We start from the raw sequence: 18,701 nt of genomic DNA on the forward strand, positions 1-18,701 counted from the left end.
ACTGCTGAACTCCTGAGCTCTGTGAATGTCTACTCACATCTGTTTATAGTACACATACATACAGTATATATATATATATTATACACATCTGCCATACATATCTGTTTATAATACACATATCTATATATTGTACATATCTGCCATATACATCTGTTATTCATAATAGATGCATCTGTCCATACCTCCTCATTCAACAGTGTAAAGTATTTAAATACTCTCAATGTATTCCACATATGTATATATTTCACATCCTCAAATCTTTATTGTTGTTATTGTAAATATTCTTCTCTCTTTTTGCACTATTTTATTTATCTTATTTGCACCATGTATGTTGAGTTGTTGGAGGAGCATGGGATATAAGATTTTCATTGCCAACATATACGTTGTATATGCTGTGCATATGACCAATAAAACCTTGAAACCTTGAAACCTTAAGATCTTGGCTAAAAATGAATCAAGACAGAAATAAATGTTGTGACATTGCAGAAGCTTGTGGAAATGATGCCACAGAGAATGCGTGCCGTAATCAAAGCTAAAGGCGGTCCAACGAATATTAGAGTGTGTGACCTTTTGTTTGGCCAGGTAGTGTATATATATTTTAACTAATCATGCGTTCATTACGGCTGGTAATTCTAATTCTATTACTTTTCTGCTACGGGATATTATATTTTGCTACATCATTTTTATTTAGTTTTTTAAACTAATAATATGTAGATGAGATAGAACTTCGCTAGTCATGTGACATCCACTGGCCCAAAAATACCTTTGAATGGTTATGAAGAAAGAGCTGTGAAATGCAGAATGTTCATGCGTCATCCTCCTCTTCCTCGCTGCTGCTGGACTCTCCGAACAGGTTTTCATGTTGAGAGACTTGAGGCGCTGATCTGACAGTCCTGGTTGGGAACCTGAGGCTGAGGAGGGCAGGGCTGTGGCTGAGGCTCAGCAGGATGCTAACCTGGTGTCCAGGAATAAGCCTGATACAGCGGACATGTGCATCCAGAGAGAGCACAGACAGGATGCTGCCTGTCTGCAGGTCCCACAGGCTCAGCTGTCCTGGTATTAAAGGATCAGACAAAAAAAACGAGTTCTTAGCATGATATGTTGAAATGTTATAGTATCATTTTCAACAAAGTGACTACCTCGGGGGCTAAAAAACGAAGCCAACTGTTAAGTGGCATAACTGCAGTCACTAAATTGGCCACTTAAGTTTGGATGCACAACCCCATAACGCTAAAATAATAAACTGTATACATGTTTAAAATGCCAACTTAAAAGCTTACATTAAATGTTATCAGCCTGGCACAAAAAAACATTCTGCTGATGTTCAGGTGTATATCAGTATATAGTGTCTCTACTTTAAAGAGTCCTCTCCTGCTGATGTTCAGGTGTATATCAGTATATAGTGTCTCTACTTTAAAGAGTCCTCTCCTGCTGATGTTCAGGTGTATATCAGTATATAGTGTCTCTACTTTAAAGAGTCCTCTCCTGCTGATGTTCAGGTGTATATCAGTATGTAGTGTCTCTACTTTAAAGAGTCCTCTCCTGCTGATGTTCAGGTGTATATCAGTATGTAGTGTCTCTACTTTAAAGAGTCCTCTCCTGCTGATGTTCAGGTGTATATCAGTATATAGTGTCTCTACTTTAAAGAGTCCTCTCCTGATGTTCAGGTGTATATCAGTATATAGTGTCTCTACTTTAAAGAGTCCTCTCCTGCTGATGTTCAGGTGTATATCAGTATATAGTGTCTCTACTTTAAAGAGTCCTCTCCTGATGTTCAGGTGTATATCAGTATATAGTGTCTCTATTTTAAAGAGTCCTCTCCTGCTGATGTTCAGGTGTATATCAGTATGTAGTGTCTCTACTTTAAAGAGTCCTCTCCTGCTGATGTTCAGGTGTATATCAGTATGTAGTGTCTCTACTTTAAAGAGTCCTCTCCTGCTGATGTTCAGGTGTATATCAGTATGTAGTGTCTCTACTTTAAAGAGTCCTCTCCTGCTGATGTTCAGGTGTATATCAGTATATAGTGTCTCTACTTTAAAGAGTCCTCTCCTGCTTATGTTCAGGTGTATATCAGTATATAGTGTCTCTACTTTAAAGAGTCCTCTCCTGCTGATGTTCAGGTGTATATCAGTATGTAGTGTCTCTACTTTAAAGAGTCCTCTCCTGCTGATGTTCAGGTGTATATCAGTATAGTGTCTCTACTTTAAAGAGTCCGCTCCTGCTGATGTTCAGGTGTATATCAGTATGTAGTGTCTCTCCTGGGACATGTCTCCATGCTTTAATGTTCAGAAAGCTCTTTATTGTTCTCATACTGCCTGTGCTGCAGCACCTCTTTTCACCCTCTGTCTGAAACCAGAGCCCAGTCTGCTCTGATTGGTTAGCTGGCCGACTCTGTTGTGATTGGTGAACAGTTTGGAGAAGTCCTAATAACAATATCAAAGCATAACAGGGTCCCTTTGCCAATTTCTAATGACATGATCAGATCAGAAGTGTAGATACATGTTTGTCAGAGGTCTCTTAATAAGATTCAGAAAGTAATGTATACTTTCTTTGTAACCTTTTTAGAAATCATTTAGCTTTTAAAGATTCAGTTGACACAAATACATTTACAAGTCACTTGAGCTTCTGACATTTATTTTTGTATTCAAATGTTGGTGAATTAGCCTTCTAATTACAAAATGACTTTATATATCAGTGTCTTTAATCCAACTCAGATCCAGCTCACTCTACAATGATTTCACTTGCTTGAAAGTGTGAAAACATGCTGTGATATGGCACCTTAATGTGAACGAGCCTTGATGAAACAGTTGTTTTTTTAGCACCAGAGTGTGAAAACAAACACACACTTCAGTCACATGACTGAAGACCTTATAAATACTTCATTCTTTTTATATATAAGAGCTTTTATTATCAACCCACCTGACAGCAGGATGGCTCTAGTTCCTCCCTCTGTCACGTAAAGCTTACTGGAGACATCAATGGTCAGGTTTCCATAGCCACAGATGCTCCTGTAGTTTCCCTTAAAGGGGTCCCACACTTTCAATCTGTCAGGGAAATGGAAATGGGCAATATTAAAAAGTATTTTCACCTCTTCACATTCAAAGCTGAGTGCTGATTGTTTATATCAGCAAAATACTAATGCAGCCCAATGCTAGCACAGAAGCCTCATGATCATGTCAGACAACAGTAGGTGTTCAGGGCTCGCTTAACCTAAAAACATCCTTCAATTGCTCAGCCATAGGTTGATCAAATTTGAATATATTGCTAATATGCAATATATTACTATAATATCAACTAAAGTGTTAAGGTATTAAAATAACCCCTCTATAAACACACCCCAAAGATTTTAAATGTAAGAATAAGCTCAATTATTTTAGGAAATCATAAGCAGAATAAGTCATCTAATGACCACACCTTATCCACTAACTTCAAACTCAGAGTCCGAGGTTTGGTCTCAACCGTTCAGCAGCATTGCAGGGAATAACAGGCCTATGTTCTCATTGGCACCAAATCCCCCCTAACTCACCCTTAGTTAAGTCTCTGGGTGTCATCCTCGGTCTGCTTGTTTCCATATATGTAACATCAACCGCCTCCGCCTGTCCCTCACACCTCACAGCACCACCATTCTTGTTCATACCCTGGTCACTTCATCGACTACTGCTACTCTCTCTCTTTGGTCTCCCTCTCATCCACAAACTTCGCCTGGTCCAAAAAACTGCCAACCGCATCAGCAGAACCCCCTTCAGTAGCCACATCACTCCTGTTTTCCAGCAGCTTCACTGGCTGCCTGTCAGATACTTTACAGATTATAAGATTCTGCTCCTCACCTTTAAGGCTATCCACAACCTCACTCCTCTGTACCTCTCCTACCTCCTGCACATCAATCCCCCCACCCGCACTCTCAGGTCTCCTGCTTCCATCCTCATCACTGCACCAACTTTCCGCTTAACCACCATGGGGTCCAGAACCTTCAGCTGCTCTTCACAATATTGACTCTCTCCATTTTCAAGTCACGTTTCAAAACATATCTCTTCACACTGGCACATCTACCCTGATCACTACTCATGACACATCCTCTGCTCTTATTGATTATATGTCTTTCTGCTGGTGTTGTTTTTGTATCCTGTACTGCGACCTTGAAAGCCTTGAAAGGCGCCTATATAAATAAAATGCATTATTATGATTGTCTCTTATGAAAGCTGAACACATGTACCTGTTGCTTCCTGTGGCCCCAAAGACAACTCTGTCTGCGTTGTCTGTTATAGCTACGCAGCAAACTCCAACCTCATTCGTTCGTCTGTTCATCACCTAAAATAATTTGTACAAAGCATAACCTTTGGTCAACAAGAGATCAAATCATCCAGAAGATAAAACTTTAAGAGCACAGTCCAAATCGGAGCAAACAGCGCACTGTTCCTTTGTGCAGGTCCCACAGGCAGATGTGGGGGCTCCTCTGCTCCTGGTTGTAGCTGCTGATCACCAGGTGGCTGCCTGTGGAGGTGATGGCTGCAGTTTGGAGGCTCAGCAGAGATGTTCTATCCTCCAGGGTGTGGAGGTGTTCCTGGGAAGCCATGCTGAACACATTGAGGTGGTGAGCAAAATAAGAGCACACCACCACCTGCAAAACAGGGTTGTGGAAAGTCAATAATTCAGCAAATACTGTAAAAAGGAATGAAACATCATGCAATAGAGACAATCATCCTAAAATTATTATACAGCAATATATTTCTGCCAGCAATGCTGCCAGTGTTATAAAAATGAATAAGACCTCAAGCAACTTAAAACGTGTAGTCACAGTTTGGAACATGATTGCACTTTATTTCCCTCAAAAAATATGTGGTGTGTTTTGCTCCTTAACTGTGTACCTGTTCATCTCCACTGAGGAGGTATTGGTGTATGGAGTTGTATTTCTCTCCCTTCAGCCTCCTTTCCGCCTCTTTCTCTCTCTGTTTCTCTCTCTCCAGCCTCCTCTTCTTCGCAGACTTGCTCTCTGTTCGAACGTCCCAAGGCATTACTGTGGCAAGGTCAGAAAATCAGTTATAAGGAACTGCAGGCCACAGCAGACATGTGCCAACATCCAACTAGATTATCTGATCTTTCAACAGATAAGGGTTCTGTATAGCTAAATGAATTAAAGGGACCCTATTGTGCTTTTGCTGTAGTGTGGCTATATTTAAATGCAGGTGGTCATAAACATGTATCTTTGTGTTGCAGTTAACCCTCAATAAAACAGCAGAATATACTAATACACACATTTTAGGGAAACCCTTCCAAAGTGAAGAACCATCTTAATGGATTCACTTTTAGCTATTGCCTTTATTGTCTTCTGCCTACCTAAAATGCATTTACACTACATGTCAACCGTCAGCTTTTCACACACAAATTCATACAGACTGGGGCAGTCACACACTGTGAAAAACTGCTCTATATCTTATTTAATGCTCAATCCTACACATAGACATTTAAAAATGGATGTCTGTGTCCGGAGCAATTTGGGGTTCAGTCCCTTGCCATAGGACACATTGACATGTAGACTCCTCTGGAAATAATAATTATAAGGATATTTTTATAATGCATTTTCATACAAGCACTTGCTTTGTTATGCGGAAATACAAATTGAACAAACACAGAACAAAAGCAGAAGCACACCCCCAACTTCTAATAACTACGATATTTTCAATAGGGTTGCTATTATTTTCTTGCTGATCCTAGCATAATACAGGTATTGTTTTTCTGGAATGGATGTGAATCAGCATATATATCCCTCTGTAAAGTGGATTTGTGCATCAGTGAAACACACACAGTAAAATGCACATGGAGTCAGATCATCATGGAAAACATGATGAAAACAAATCTGCGCTGGATAAAGGAAGGATCAGGTTGCTCACATGCTGTCTCTCTGCGTGTTTCCACATCAGGATTCAGGTTTTGAGCCCCGCTACTGTACAGGAGCAACTTTCTGTGGGGGGGTTTGATCTCATGTTTGATGGAGCCAGAGTGTAGATCCCAAAGGATCAGATGGTCTCTGCAACAACAGACAAAAATCAAGTTCTGATGAAATGGGTTTTGTGAAGGCCGACACGATCCAATAGATGAAAGATACTGTGAGAATAACTTTAACAAGTAGTTTGAAATGTAGGGTTTCTGAATCATAAGGAGTTAAGTACAGTACTTGAGTAAATGTGCTTGGTTACTTTCCACAAGTGTATTCTATGAAGTATCCTCATCATTGCAGACTTTTCACACTCCCTGTATTTCACAGATGAACTCTCACCTGGTCTCTGATAGGCCCAGCAGAGTCCGTCCGTCCTCCAGCAGACGGTACTCGTGTTGGGGACAGGGAGTAACTGTGATCCCGGTCTGTCTCCTCACATAGCTCCTCTTGATCAAATCATACACCAGAAGAGTCTGCCAGATCAGACGGAACAGGTATGTAGCTATGAACATGAACTTAGGGAGTCACACAGTCCGATCTGAATGTACAATGAGAAAAAAGACTAAACTTAATCCTTAGATGGGCAATCACATATACATCTTTTGGTAAATGTATTGATTCCTATTGTATACATAACAAGAATATTATACTGTTACACCCTTATCACACATGAATACATTTTACATGCTATTACAGCGTTATTACACCCAACTTATACCCATACTACACTGTTCTTAGCTATTACAACCGTGTAACGCCATAATTACACTATTATAATGCTCATAATACGCCCATATTACACGGTTATTACACCTACATTACACATTCATACACTCATTCACACCGATATTAAACCATTATTACACCTGTAGTACACCCATGTAACAACCATGTTACACATGGGTACAGCCGGTTAAATTACTGTATCCACAAAGCGATGAATGTATACAAACAGACTTCAGAGAGAGTCTGACCTGGAATGTGTGTGAAGATGCGTTCATGCTGCTGTTTGTGCTTCTGTCAGTAAAGATGTAAAGTTTAAAGTCATGGGCGAGCACCACGTCCGTGCTGCCGTAGAGGCCGTGCTGCACTCTGATTGGTCGGCAGGCGAAACGTGGTCTGGATAAATTCCACACATACACCGTTCCAGCTCTGACGGAGCGGCAGACAGCGTACCTGCCAGCAGAGGGAGTCACACTCCATCAGATGAGGATGGTACTACAATACCAACATGGACAGTTTGGTAACACAGAGGGACAGTTTGATGGAAAGTGCTCCTGATATCAAAGCAGTCACCTCAAGATTATTGTTCCTCAGGGGGAAAAGGCACAATGCAAAATTGAGATTCCCCACTGATGGAAAGCACATACAGGTATGAGTATTAAACTAAATGGGACTCAAGTGATTGAGAACATAAAATCATTTGAAAGTGTTTACTACAGTAATACAAAAACGTATAGTCTTCAATACAATCTGAGTCCTTTTTGTAACAAGTTGCCCACTTTTAAGTAAGAATGAACATTTAAGAGTTGACCTCTCGTTATTAATGTTCACAGTTATCTGATTGGTCAATGGGCAGTTAAGATTGGATGTCTGTGTTTAGGACTGATCCCAGCATAGGAGGCTGTATTTGTGTGCAATGAAAGAAGTGGTCAGATTTTATACCTAAGTTAAATTAGAAATATTATATTGTAATAATACTCTTTTACAAGTAAAACACCTGCATTTAAAATCCTACTTAAGTAAAAGTAAAAAGTATGAGTATCGGCATTAAAATGTACTAGAAGTACTAGAAGTAATTCATGCATTAATAAGTTCATCAAAGCTGGACTTCATATACTGCTGCTGGATATCTTAACCTATAATTATATTTCAAAGTGTATTTAATAATTGAAATATATATTTTTTGCTAATAATATAAATCTAAAAAGTAACTTTTGATTAAATGTGTCAGATAAATTGTAAAAAGTAGAATACTTTGTTAAGTGCAACAAAAATGGCTAACAAATTAGAACCAAAACAGGATGTGTGATGTGGATTATGTAGGGTAATAAATCTGAAACTAATAACCTCTTCAACATAAGTGAGAGACAGGCAGAGCGACTGCTGTGAGTGGTTCACCTTGGTACCTATGTGGTGTATTAAATCTGAGGTATACTAAGGTAGATACTCTCTGAGGCCAGAGGAAGGTTGGTTGGGGGAAGAGTGAAACATCGCTACAAGATATACTTCACCTACCTCATGGTTTTCCCCATAGGAACGACCTCCTCGGTGCCCTCACTTTTGAGCGTATGGATGTTATAGGTAAGAGCCTGGTCCCTGATCCTGGAGGTCAGATCCCACAGACGGAGGTACTGCTCTCCGCTGCAGAACCCCACGCAGAGCCGCAGGTCAAAACAAATGCCTGAGGAGAAAGCGACATGTCTAAGCTGACCTCTGTCAGGCCCCAACATCTGGTGCACACCTACCCACATGCTGGCTGTGTTCTGGTGTGGTCTATTGTTATCTGACACACATCTTTAGTACAAAAGAAACGATGTATGTAAGTAGAAACTATTCAATTTTCGCTCTATCGGTGGCACATTTAAAACCAAAAATTCATTGATATTTCTGAAAAACTCTTTGATTTCAGACAAATCAGACAACATTTAATCAATTTTCTTGACTGAGATGACAGTCAATATCAGATTTTATTAGTTGATTACTGTTTTCAACAGGCTGGCCTGAAAATGTGTAATCTGTGGTTCAGCCGTGCTGTGGCGGACGCAGGTTTGAATCCAGCCTGCAGTCCCTTTTGCGCATGTCTTTCCCTCTGACCCTTTCCCTTACACTCTCTCATAAAGACTGATCCGGCCCAAAAAAAAGAGAATTAGTCAAATGCAAAAGGGTCTTTTCAATTAATCTGACACTACTGTGCATATACATGTTACAATGATAACTTGATCATGAGTTAAGACGTAAAAAAGATGCTAAAGCTACATGTCCCATTTAGCCCTTGTGTACCGAACTCCTTCCAGATGTGGAAATACTACAACGTTACTTTAACAAGTAATGAATACTTTAGATTTATGCTTCATTGTAAGTCATCTCTAGCCTTCAGGCAAGAAGCATCGCTGTACAAAACACTTACTTCCCCATACTCAATAAATAGCGGGAAAAATCTGCTAACATTACGCTAGACGCCACAAACTTGATTTGTCATGAATGAGGCTCTTTCTTAGTTAACTGTTTCCCACAAAGTCAAACATTATATGCTAATCTTTGGCCTTGAGAGAGTAACAAACACAACATCAACTAGTTTGCCAGGCAGCAGATAAATAACTGATTGATCTGTTCTCTTACTCCTCTCGTTTTGGGTTTGAATGAAAATACAAAAGACAACTCTTTCTAAAGTGTTGCCCTTACTAGTGTTAGGAAATCCAAACCTTTGAGTTATCTTGCCGAGTCAATGATCCTAAGCTATGATAGGACAATTGCTGCTTGGCTTTCTGAAATGGTTCATTTATTATCCTGGTCAGAATCCATGGAGAACTTTGAGCACCCCTGTCAAAACAAACCTGTGGTCAGTACTGCGGGGAAGCGAGCGAGGTGTTTGTGGTCCTCAGTATCTAGGTTCCAGGTGACCAACTCAGTGATGCCCGTGCGGGGGGAGGGGCAAAACGCCACGACGTGAGTCCCCGCCCTGTTGACGGTGACGTGGGAAATGTAGTCCTGGCTGCAGCCCACAATAGTCCGCAGGTAAAGGAAGGACACCGTGCTGAAGAACTCGATATGGAGGATTTCACTGCCCCACCTGTAGGGGTATCTGACAGTGACAAGTTTACAGAGAGGAGAGGGTGACGTCACACTGAAGCACACGGAATCTAACAAAAGGAGTACCACAGAGCCTACTGAAATAAAGTGTTATTTAATATATTTTTTCATTACTTAATTCTCCTTAAAAAGATGAAACTGCTATCAGAGATTTTTATTAAGAACAACAACTTATTTTACAACTCAATGCTTTCAAATCCCTGCACCCTGAGGTAGAATGAACAAAGTACATATCTTAAGTACAATTTTGAGGTACTAGTAGTTTATTTCAGTATTCCCATTTTATGCTACTTTATACTTCAATTACATTTAAAAAAGGAAATCATGTCATTCTACATTTTACTGCTGTAGCTACTTTTAAAATGCGTCTCTAAAAATTAAACTAGAGACTTTTAAAGTCAGAAAAAATCTAATGAATTAAATATTTTACATATGATTATATACACACATCAAGGCAATGCACAATGAGTATTTTTATAATTTAAGTAAATTACTGTATGTTGATAATACTTTTGTGCTCTTACTTAAGTAAGATTTTGAATCCATGACTTCTACTTGTAATTAAGTATTTTGACATTAATGTTTTGGTATTTTAATCTAAGTAAAGCATCTGGGTACTTCCAGCACTGCCTGCACCCCGTACACTCTTGAACTTAAAACCTATTTTATGTACTCTGAATGAGACACAATGCAGGCACAACTCTGACCAAGGGCTGCTGGATGTGATGAAAAGAGAAGACAGTGTACCCGTGTTTAGGGTGTAAGTGTACCTGCAGAAAAGCAGCAGGTATTCTGCAGTCATCTCCACAGCCTGTATAGAGGCAGCAGCATGCTGAGCAGACAGGACAGACAGCACAGCCCCTCCCCTGGCACTGAAGACTGCTGCCTCACCACCAGACCTCAGACAAAGAAGAACAGTATGAATTTAGTGGAAAACATTGAAACTTTCCTTTGTATTTACAGCATTTACACAATAAAACCAATGCCAAATGGTTAGTGCTCTCCCGGGTCAGTGAGCCCTGTATACACCCACAGGTATGCTTTAGAGGCTGTTGGGTAAAAAGAGCAGAGCTTCAGTATGGTCTGCAGAGGTCCTCAGGTATGAAACTATAAAAAGAGGCACTTAAAGCAACACATTTAAAGCAAATATGTCAGATATTGTAAATGATGTACATTTATTCGAGTAGTGTTAAAATAGTTTTTTAAATAGTTGATACAGCAGAAGTATTTCTTTTTTTTGTTGCTACGTTTTCTTCTTTCTGTATCTTTGTATACACCCCATAAACAAAAGGAAATTCCTTGTGTGTGTGAACCTTCTTGGTTATTAAACCCATTCTGATTTAATACACTGAATGGTTGTGGACTTCTAAACTATTGTATTGTAATGCATTTACTCATACAATGTGTCTGTATATTATCTTACCTATTTTAAACAAATGTTTTGGACTGATGATAAAAATGTTTTAGCCCATTAAGTAGTAAGGGTAAGAGTAGTTTACAGGGTGTCTGCAGGTTTTAACAAGTGCAATTTTAGACTTTTTTAGACCTTTTTTAGACCATCATGGGTTAAATTTAAGACCTTCACGAAGTATTAAAAAAAAAGAAATAACAAAGCCAGATTGCCGTCAATTTACATTTATTGTCAATGAAACAAACATATTATTTACATTATTTACATGCTTTTAAGCTCTGCACTTTTGGTGGCAATTTCATCCCCCAGAACCTTAAGCTGGGAGAGCTTGTCTTTGGCAGCCCTCCTCAGAGCATTTGATTTTGAAATCAGATGTGCCATTTTGCTCCCAGCCTTGCCCTCTGCTTGCTCTGCCAACTCATCTGCCTCTTTGCCCAGGCTCTCAGTAACTTTATGTAGACTGTCCCTCTTGACTTTCAGGTCTTGTAACTGCTCCTCCGCGTGTGCCCTTTTCTTCCCTTGTGTCTCTGTCTCCTTCTTCTTCCTCTGTTCGTCCAAATGCACACGGTACCGTGACCTGGCAGCCATGACAGATTTCATTAGGTCAGGTGTAAGTGGAACCTTGGTAACGCCCCCATGTATTGCAACGTAGTCGTAAACAAGCCTGTGTGCGACCAATGTTTCTTCTTGCATATTCTCCGTCTCGATCTCTACAGACGCCTGACCATGAGAAAGCAGTAAAAGGGTCTTGCAAAAGGCCCAAAGATCTGGGTATGCCTTGCCGATGAAGCCATGAAGGAAGCCATCTAGCCTCTTTTGCATTGGCTTGAAGGAGATGAAATCTTCATGCCTGCACTTCACAGACAACGCAGCATCGAACTGTTGGAGAATGGTGTCCCCTGAGACAAAAAGATGTAAAAATAAATTTACTTATGGCTTCCATTTAGTCATCACCATTGTGGCTTTCCTTACAGCTCTGTGGGGGTACAGTCTTTAAACCACACAAAACGGGTGCATGGAAATTATTTGCTGGAGTAACCTAACTTAAGAGATCTACACTCAAATATATTGTGATCATATTTTGACATACAATAAATACTGATCAGTTGCTAAATGCAGATGCTAAATATAATATACAAGATTATCTGAAAGTGGCACGCATAATTTTCCTCAGCCCTTTCTAGAACTCCTAGTACCAGCACAAACTCCTCCTGCCAGCTGCCTGTTGAGCAGAAATGTCTGCACAAGTCCCTTCATCTTTGCCTTGCAGCCGTCTGGATCACTGCTCATCACTGTGGGGTCTAGACAATCCATCTGCCTAACGGTACTGTACTTAAGAGGACTCTTCTCCTGTACTTTCTTCACCATGCTTGAGAGTCCTTGCATGCAGTCCCTTTTAAATTCAAGAATCCTGAGGTCTGAACTTTTGCTGTTCTGTACAGAGAAATGCGAAAGGAATGTAAGCAAAAATGCTGTACACATGGGCTTCCCCCTGATAATCTTTGACATTAAGCTATTAGTACCTTGAGGGCCTCCTCAGCACCCAAGCCAATATCAACACAGTGCACCGGCATCAAGATATTCTTGTCACCTATGTCCAGTTTGGTAAGCTGGGCTGTGGTGATGTCCTGCAGAACCTCTCGTTTCACGAAACGACGCATCAGACTCTGTTGGACGATAACAAAAGAAACATTTCAATTACATAATTACTTTGCAAAATACTGTGTACCATTTTGACTGCTGTAGATTTGCTGTGAATGTGTCTTTGTTCACAACTGTATTTGTTTAATTACAGGCCTACATAATGCTTTACTTTTGAGCTGGCGGTGTAATGGGGTGGGTCGGTGGGCTGGCATCATAACCACACCAAAACTCTCAAAATCAATATAATGCAATCATAAAATCCATACATCCATTTCATGACAGTTTCCTAAATAATGTTCTGCTCATTAGAAAAGGCATTACCTTGATCAACTCTGCCAGATCTCTGCCTAGGTAAGGCATCACCGGCTCCTCAGTCTGGTACTTCCTTAAAAACGGATCAAATAGCTGGGCGATGCTCCTGAAAAACTGCAGCTTAGGTAGAGTCAGGGGATCTTTCTGGGCTTCTTCGATTACAGCAAAGCTTCCAGTGCCAGGATTTGGAAGCTCCTTTCTCCTCACAGCATTGGTGTACACCAGCATAGATGACCAGATATCCAACGCTCGTATCACGACAGGCAGGTTTACCAGCCATCGGTGCCCACACCATGCCAACGGGAAGCGGGTAGACCTGGTGGTCTTCTCGTAGTCCTCTCGTCTTGCGGGAACATTATGCAACAATGTGTGCAAGGCCCTGAGGATCTTGTCCACCTGCCACGAGAAGCCTGTTTTAAAGGCATGGTGTACGGTGTGTAACCCGCAGCTACCAACAGATATGAGCTGAGAACCAGCGTACAGGTCAGCATATTCCGCCTGGAACAGCTCAAAGAACTTAAAATTTACATTTGGACCATCCATTGAGATCGAAATCAGCTTGCTGAGGTCCAGGTGGCCCGCACATTCCTAAGGGAAGGAAACAAATCAACCAGTCAATTAAATTAGCATATATTTAAACAACAAAATCACACACACAGGCAATAGTTATGTGCAGCTAGCATACAAATAAGTAATGGGAGCAGAATGTAAAGGTTGGCCAATGAAAAGGAGGCATGTACAAATTATGATTAAGAGAAGGCAATTTAATACACAGATGTCCTCATTCATTCTCTCACACAGCAATTGCAGAGCACTACTTCAGAAAATGAATAAACCAAATCTCCCAATGATCAAAATATTTTCACTAAGAAACGTTTGGACATGGTGACAGAGACAACTGTATATGCGGATCAGACGCGCAGCCACACACCTTCCGATTTTAAATGGAGCCCCTTTTCATAACAGGAGATGAAATCGTTGGTCGGTCTTTGCATTACTTTTGGGATCATAAAACTACCGCAACACGGAAGTTGTATGATCCCTGCTGTACTGCAGAGACCGACGAATAACATACATCCCCAACAATGACAAATCAACTATGCTGCGTTACGCAGCAACCGACATCTGGGGCCATGTTGTTGTTATGCAACAACCGGTGCTGGGGGCAATGTTGCGTTACGATAAACCCGGTGTGACAGCTGGCTACCCCGTAACAAGATGTTACTCCAGATGTAAGAAACGCAGCGATTGGCCAAAAGTACTTCTATTAATTTTAATCAAGAGTGACATTTTTACGACCAATCAGTGGATAAAAATAATACAAAAAAAGCACTTACTTTGATCTCCTTCAGCAAGTCGTTTGCTGTGGCATGGCCCATAAATTGTGAGCCCAGGTACCGGGACTGTACCTGGCCGTCATCCCAGTACCTTACGTGAAGGTCCAGTTGCTTCCTCTTTGTTGCGTGGTTAAGACTTTCGTCAAACATAATGACGAAGGGCCCGGTCACCTTTGAGATAAGCTCTTTTTTGACGAACTCTGCCACTCCAAATCGGAGTATGTACGACGTCTTGTCTCTCCCGCATTGGAATGTTTTGGCAACTGTGGAGTCGGGGAACATCGCTTGGAAAAGCTCTCCGATGCCGTCATTGGATCTGCATGACTGGTGTTTAGCCACTGTGTTAAGCGCCCACAGAACTTCTGCCTTCATTGTATCAGTGGAGCCCAATAGATCACGAATATTACCCGTATTATTTATTGACGACGTGCTGCTTGCTACTGAACAGAACTGGGCAATTCCATGGGAATTGCGTGCTGCATTTGCCGACTCCTGGTGTTTGCTGGATTTTGTGTGAGACTCCAGTGCCTTGATGCCCAGGGTCCCGAGTTTAAGAGTTCTTTTGCAAAACGTGCAGTATGCCTCACTGTCATCAGCGGGAACGCGTTTCAGCCAGTCTGCAAATTGCCCTATTGAGAGCCAATTGTCGTTGAATTTACATTTACCCATCCTTTTTTTTAACTTTCTCCTGCCATTCGGACGTTATCCTACTTTGTAACTATTCCCGCCTTGCTCGCACACAGAGAATCAAAATACTTGCTGCTGCATCCTGTGACGACAGTACATTTCCGTTTCACATCTGTAGTTTTATTATTGTATGTTCCACTAACAGCACATGTCATGTAGAACTACACGGACCATAACTGCCACCATAACAGAAAAAGAAAAAAACAGAACGGCGTGGAAAAGGACGTAAAAACAAAACAAACAAAAAAAATAATCCTTTGTCGATATTTTGCATTGAAACGTAGGTCTTAAATTACTCAAACCCAATTTTAGACTTACACTGCGAAATATCTCTATATTTTAGACTTTTTTAGGCCTTAAATTGAAAATGTGTAATTTTAGACTTTTTTAGACTTTTTAAGACCCCGCGGACACCCTGAGTTTAGTTTTCATGGTTTCTGGTCAGTGTGCGGTATGTTTTTGGGTTGTAATGTAACTCTCTCAATTCTATGTATTAATGATATATACTGTAAATATTTAATGTTTAGTGTCTTGGACCCTTTTCTCAAGCTGCCTATAGCTTATCGGGGTGTCCCATTTCACATTTACATTATGCCTTATGATTGTACTCGTATTTATTGTGTGCATTAATATTTAAAATTGCCATATTTTTAACTTCTATAGATATGGATTAATGTCAAACGTTTGATAAAGGCTTCTCTGACTCATAGACAAGCATTTGAAAGCACATCATTTCAATATATGGTGTTCTGGATGTAAGAGGAGCTGATGCACGACCATGAAAATGTTGTTTTTCGTTTCTATCAATTGCGAGCAGCTCTCCGCTAACCTGTTATGTTTGAACAGGTTGTTACCTTTTTTACAAACAACGCTAAAAGGAGTGCAAGGAATGTTAATACATGGATTTCATTCATTTAGAATAACTGCAAATATAAAAGGTTCCTCAGCATACAGTCCATTTTATCCCACCACAGGTGTACAGTATGTTGGAGATAAATATAGCTAACATTAGTATGCTATATGAGACAATGCATGATTTCCCACAAGTCAATGCAATCAGGTACAGCAGCTAATGCAGGGGCTACTTTTATACACACTGATACAACCGAAACATTGACTTTAATTCAAAGTATTATATATTTTTATTATAGTAAACTTTATATTATAGCTTTTAATTAACCCCTATACAGTTATGTGAAATCTGTTGGCATAATATATTTAATTAAAGTCAATATTTCAGTATTTTTTAGAGGAAGCTTTAACAGGCTTACACTTTTCCTGCTTTTCCCGATATACAGTACACCCCGAATCTCAACATGAAAGTGAACACAACGCATGATCCAAATGAAAAAATACCAAATTAAATGTATGTTACAGAAGTTTTTTGGTGCAGAGCTCTTCCTCTGAACCTTCTTTGTCCTTCTGCGAGCTTTCATTTAACTTAAACACTAAGGGCAGGAGTGTAAATGAGCTGATGTGTTGCATGTTATTACCGCCCCTGTCGTCTTGTATTACCACCAGTGCCCTAGTTAGTTGTTTATCTGATACCTCCTCCTGTCAGGTGTGAATATCATCTGTGCTAATTAAAGCATCCATTGCCTTTACTACAGTTATAATGAGATGGGATGGAGAAGAGCTGTCCTGGAAACTTTTATTATCTTACTGTTATCACCTGGCTATCAGATTCAGGGTTATTCGTCTACGTGACAGGAGCGAAGGCATGAAGGCATCACGTCTGTGCTACATTACACTGGGAGGGCATCTTAATAATTTACAACGGTTTTCAAACCCAGCAGGGAAATGTGTTTGAGGCCTGATTTCACAGCTTGTTAACAAAGGGACATGTGATATTATTTAAGAACGAGGTCACTCGCCGGGACACTTGACATGACAGCGTGACATCATCTGGCCTGCTGCGATAATAACAGGGTTTAATAACAAGACAGTCATTTCCACTAAGGACTTTGACAGTTTCACAGTGACACATTGAGTGCTAATATGTCTCAGTACAGTGTCCTCTTACAGTTTAGTCTACATTACAACAGATTTCTGACGCTGACACACTTGGCTTCCCTTCAGTTATTACTGTGCCTTTGTGTGTGTAATGTTTTGCTTGTCAGGCCAGGTATTTCCTAACCCCCTGTTGGAGATGGGCTAACAGTTTTTTCTTTATTTATAACTCATTCCTTTTACATTTGGTTCTTGTTTATCTTATTCTATTTACATGTCTATAGACTCCTGCATTTACTTGGTCACTTACAAGACTCTCTGCAACATTTAGCTTATTGTATTTATTGGACCTGTACATACTGTAGTTAATGTCTCCTGCAATACTTGCACATTAGTCTTGCAACATTATCTTTCACTGTTTTATTGTGCTCTGTTTCTTCTTGGACTATTTTTATTAGGTTTTTTAAAGATTCAAAGGTAATATGCACAGCAGTTATGCTAAGTCCTGAGCTCCTCCAACAATGCAAAGTTATATAAGACATAAAACAATTATTAAAAAAAAGGAAAATAAAGCCTATATACAGGGTAAACAGAATATGATATATACAAGAACGTAAAGTAAAATGAAATATTGTACAGTAAGATGAAATGAAAAACTGTTTATTACTGTGATAACTATTAGATAAATAAACTATAGATGAACAGATGAATGCTTATGGAGGCCCTCTACAGAGCTCAGGTGTTTAATAATCTTATGGCCTGTGGGATGAATAACTCATTGTATTACATGGTTTAGTTAAATACTCGATTCTGATTGGTCAATTCAGAACATGTGACATGTTTTAATCCAGTAGTACAGACCGCTGTCAAGGATTTATTGACCGTTGCTAAGGAGGATCAAGAAAGAGAAAGGAAAAGAGGTTAAAAGACTAAGCCCTGGACGTCAGATAATCACCAGAAGCAGACAGACAGGAAGTAAACACTGTCAGGAACATGGTCTAGGCTCTGCAGGGTTTAAGGACTGTGATCAGAATCTCTGAACAGTTACAGATGCTTTAAAGTTGTTGTTGTTGCATTTCCAGCCGTGGAACGGAGTTTTTTTTTTAAATTAATGGAAGAAATACAATGATTTCTTAGTCAATAAAATAATTTGAATTAATATTGGGAGTCATGTCGTTAGTATCTGGCCGTGTTATAAGCGGGATAATGTGCAGCTCCGCGTCGGGCTCCCTGATCATCCTGTCGGGTGTTCTTTTCCCCATAATGACCGCCTCGCTGCACATTATCCCTTATGTCTTATACATTTACATTGCATTGTTGGAGGAGCCTGTGACTTCAGATATTCATTGCCATCACTACACTGTAGCTCCTGTGCATATGACGACAAAGCCTTTGAATCTTGAATTGAATCTTTGAAGGTTCTGCAGACACTCAAAGAGAGCTTAAAGAGAAAACCTTCACCTCCTCTGCAAGTAAACACCTGAAATGATACGCTCTGGTCCACAGTATTTCTTCACACAACAGTATCAATTCTTAACTCTGATACAAAGACACAACACAAATCAAAATTAGTGAAAGAAAAGGACAACACTCCCCAGAAAAGAACAGTTTT

General features: G+C 40.1%; 1 protein-coding gene across 1 annotated transcript; it reads right to left on the minus strand.

Moving 5' to 3' along the window:
* Positions 1 to 805: 805 nt before the first annotated feature.
* Positions 806 to 15,558, minus strand: LOC134876318 (uncharacterized). The gene is made up of 16 exons (XM_063901309.1): positions 14,453 to 15,558; positions 13,125 to 13,703; positions 12,683 to 12,826; positions 12,356 to 12,593; positions 11,425 to 12,058; positions 10,519 to 10,647; positions 9,493 to 9,740; positions 8,174 to 8,339; positions 6,910 to 7,111; positions 6,275 to 6,408; positions 5,889 to 6,025; positions 4,866 to 5,014; positions 4,412 to 4,618; positions 4,214 to 4,308; positions 2,920 to 3,044; positions 806 to 1,053 (listed from the first exon to the last, which is right to left on the minus strand). Exons 1-16 carry the CDS (start codon positions 15,119 to 15,121, stop codon positions 806 to 808), a joined length of 4,104 nt encoding a protein of 1,367 aa, XP_063757379.1. The 5' UTR covers positions 15,122 to 15,558.
* Positions 15,559 to 18,701: the final 3,143 nt, after the last annotated feature.

The sequence above is a fragment of the Eleginops maclovinus genome, chromosome 14 (genome assembly GCF_036324505.1).
Source record: "Eleginops maclovinus isolate JMC-PN-2008 ecotype Puerto Natales chromosome 14, JC_Emac_rtc_rv5, whole genome shotgun sequence".
Classification (NCBI taxonomy): domain Eukaryota; kingdom Metazoa; phylum Chordata; class Actinopteri; order Perciformes; family Eleginopidae; genus Eleginops; species Eleginops maclovinus.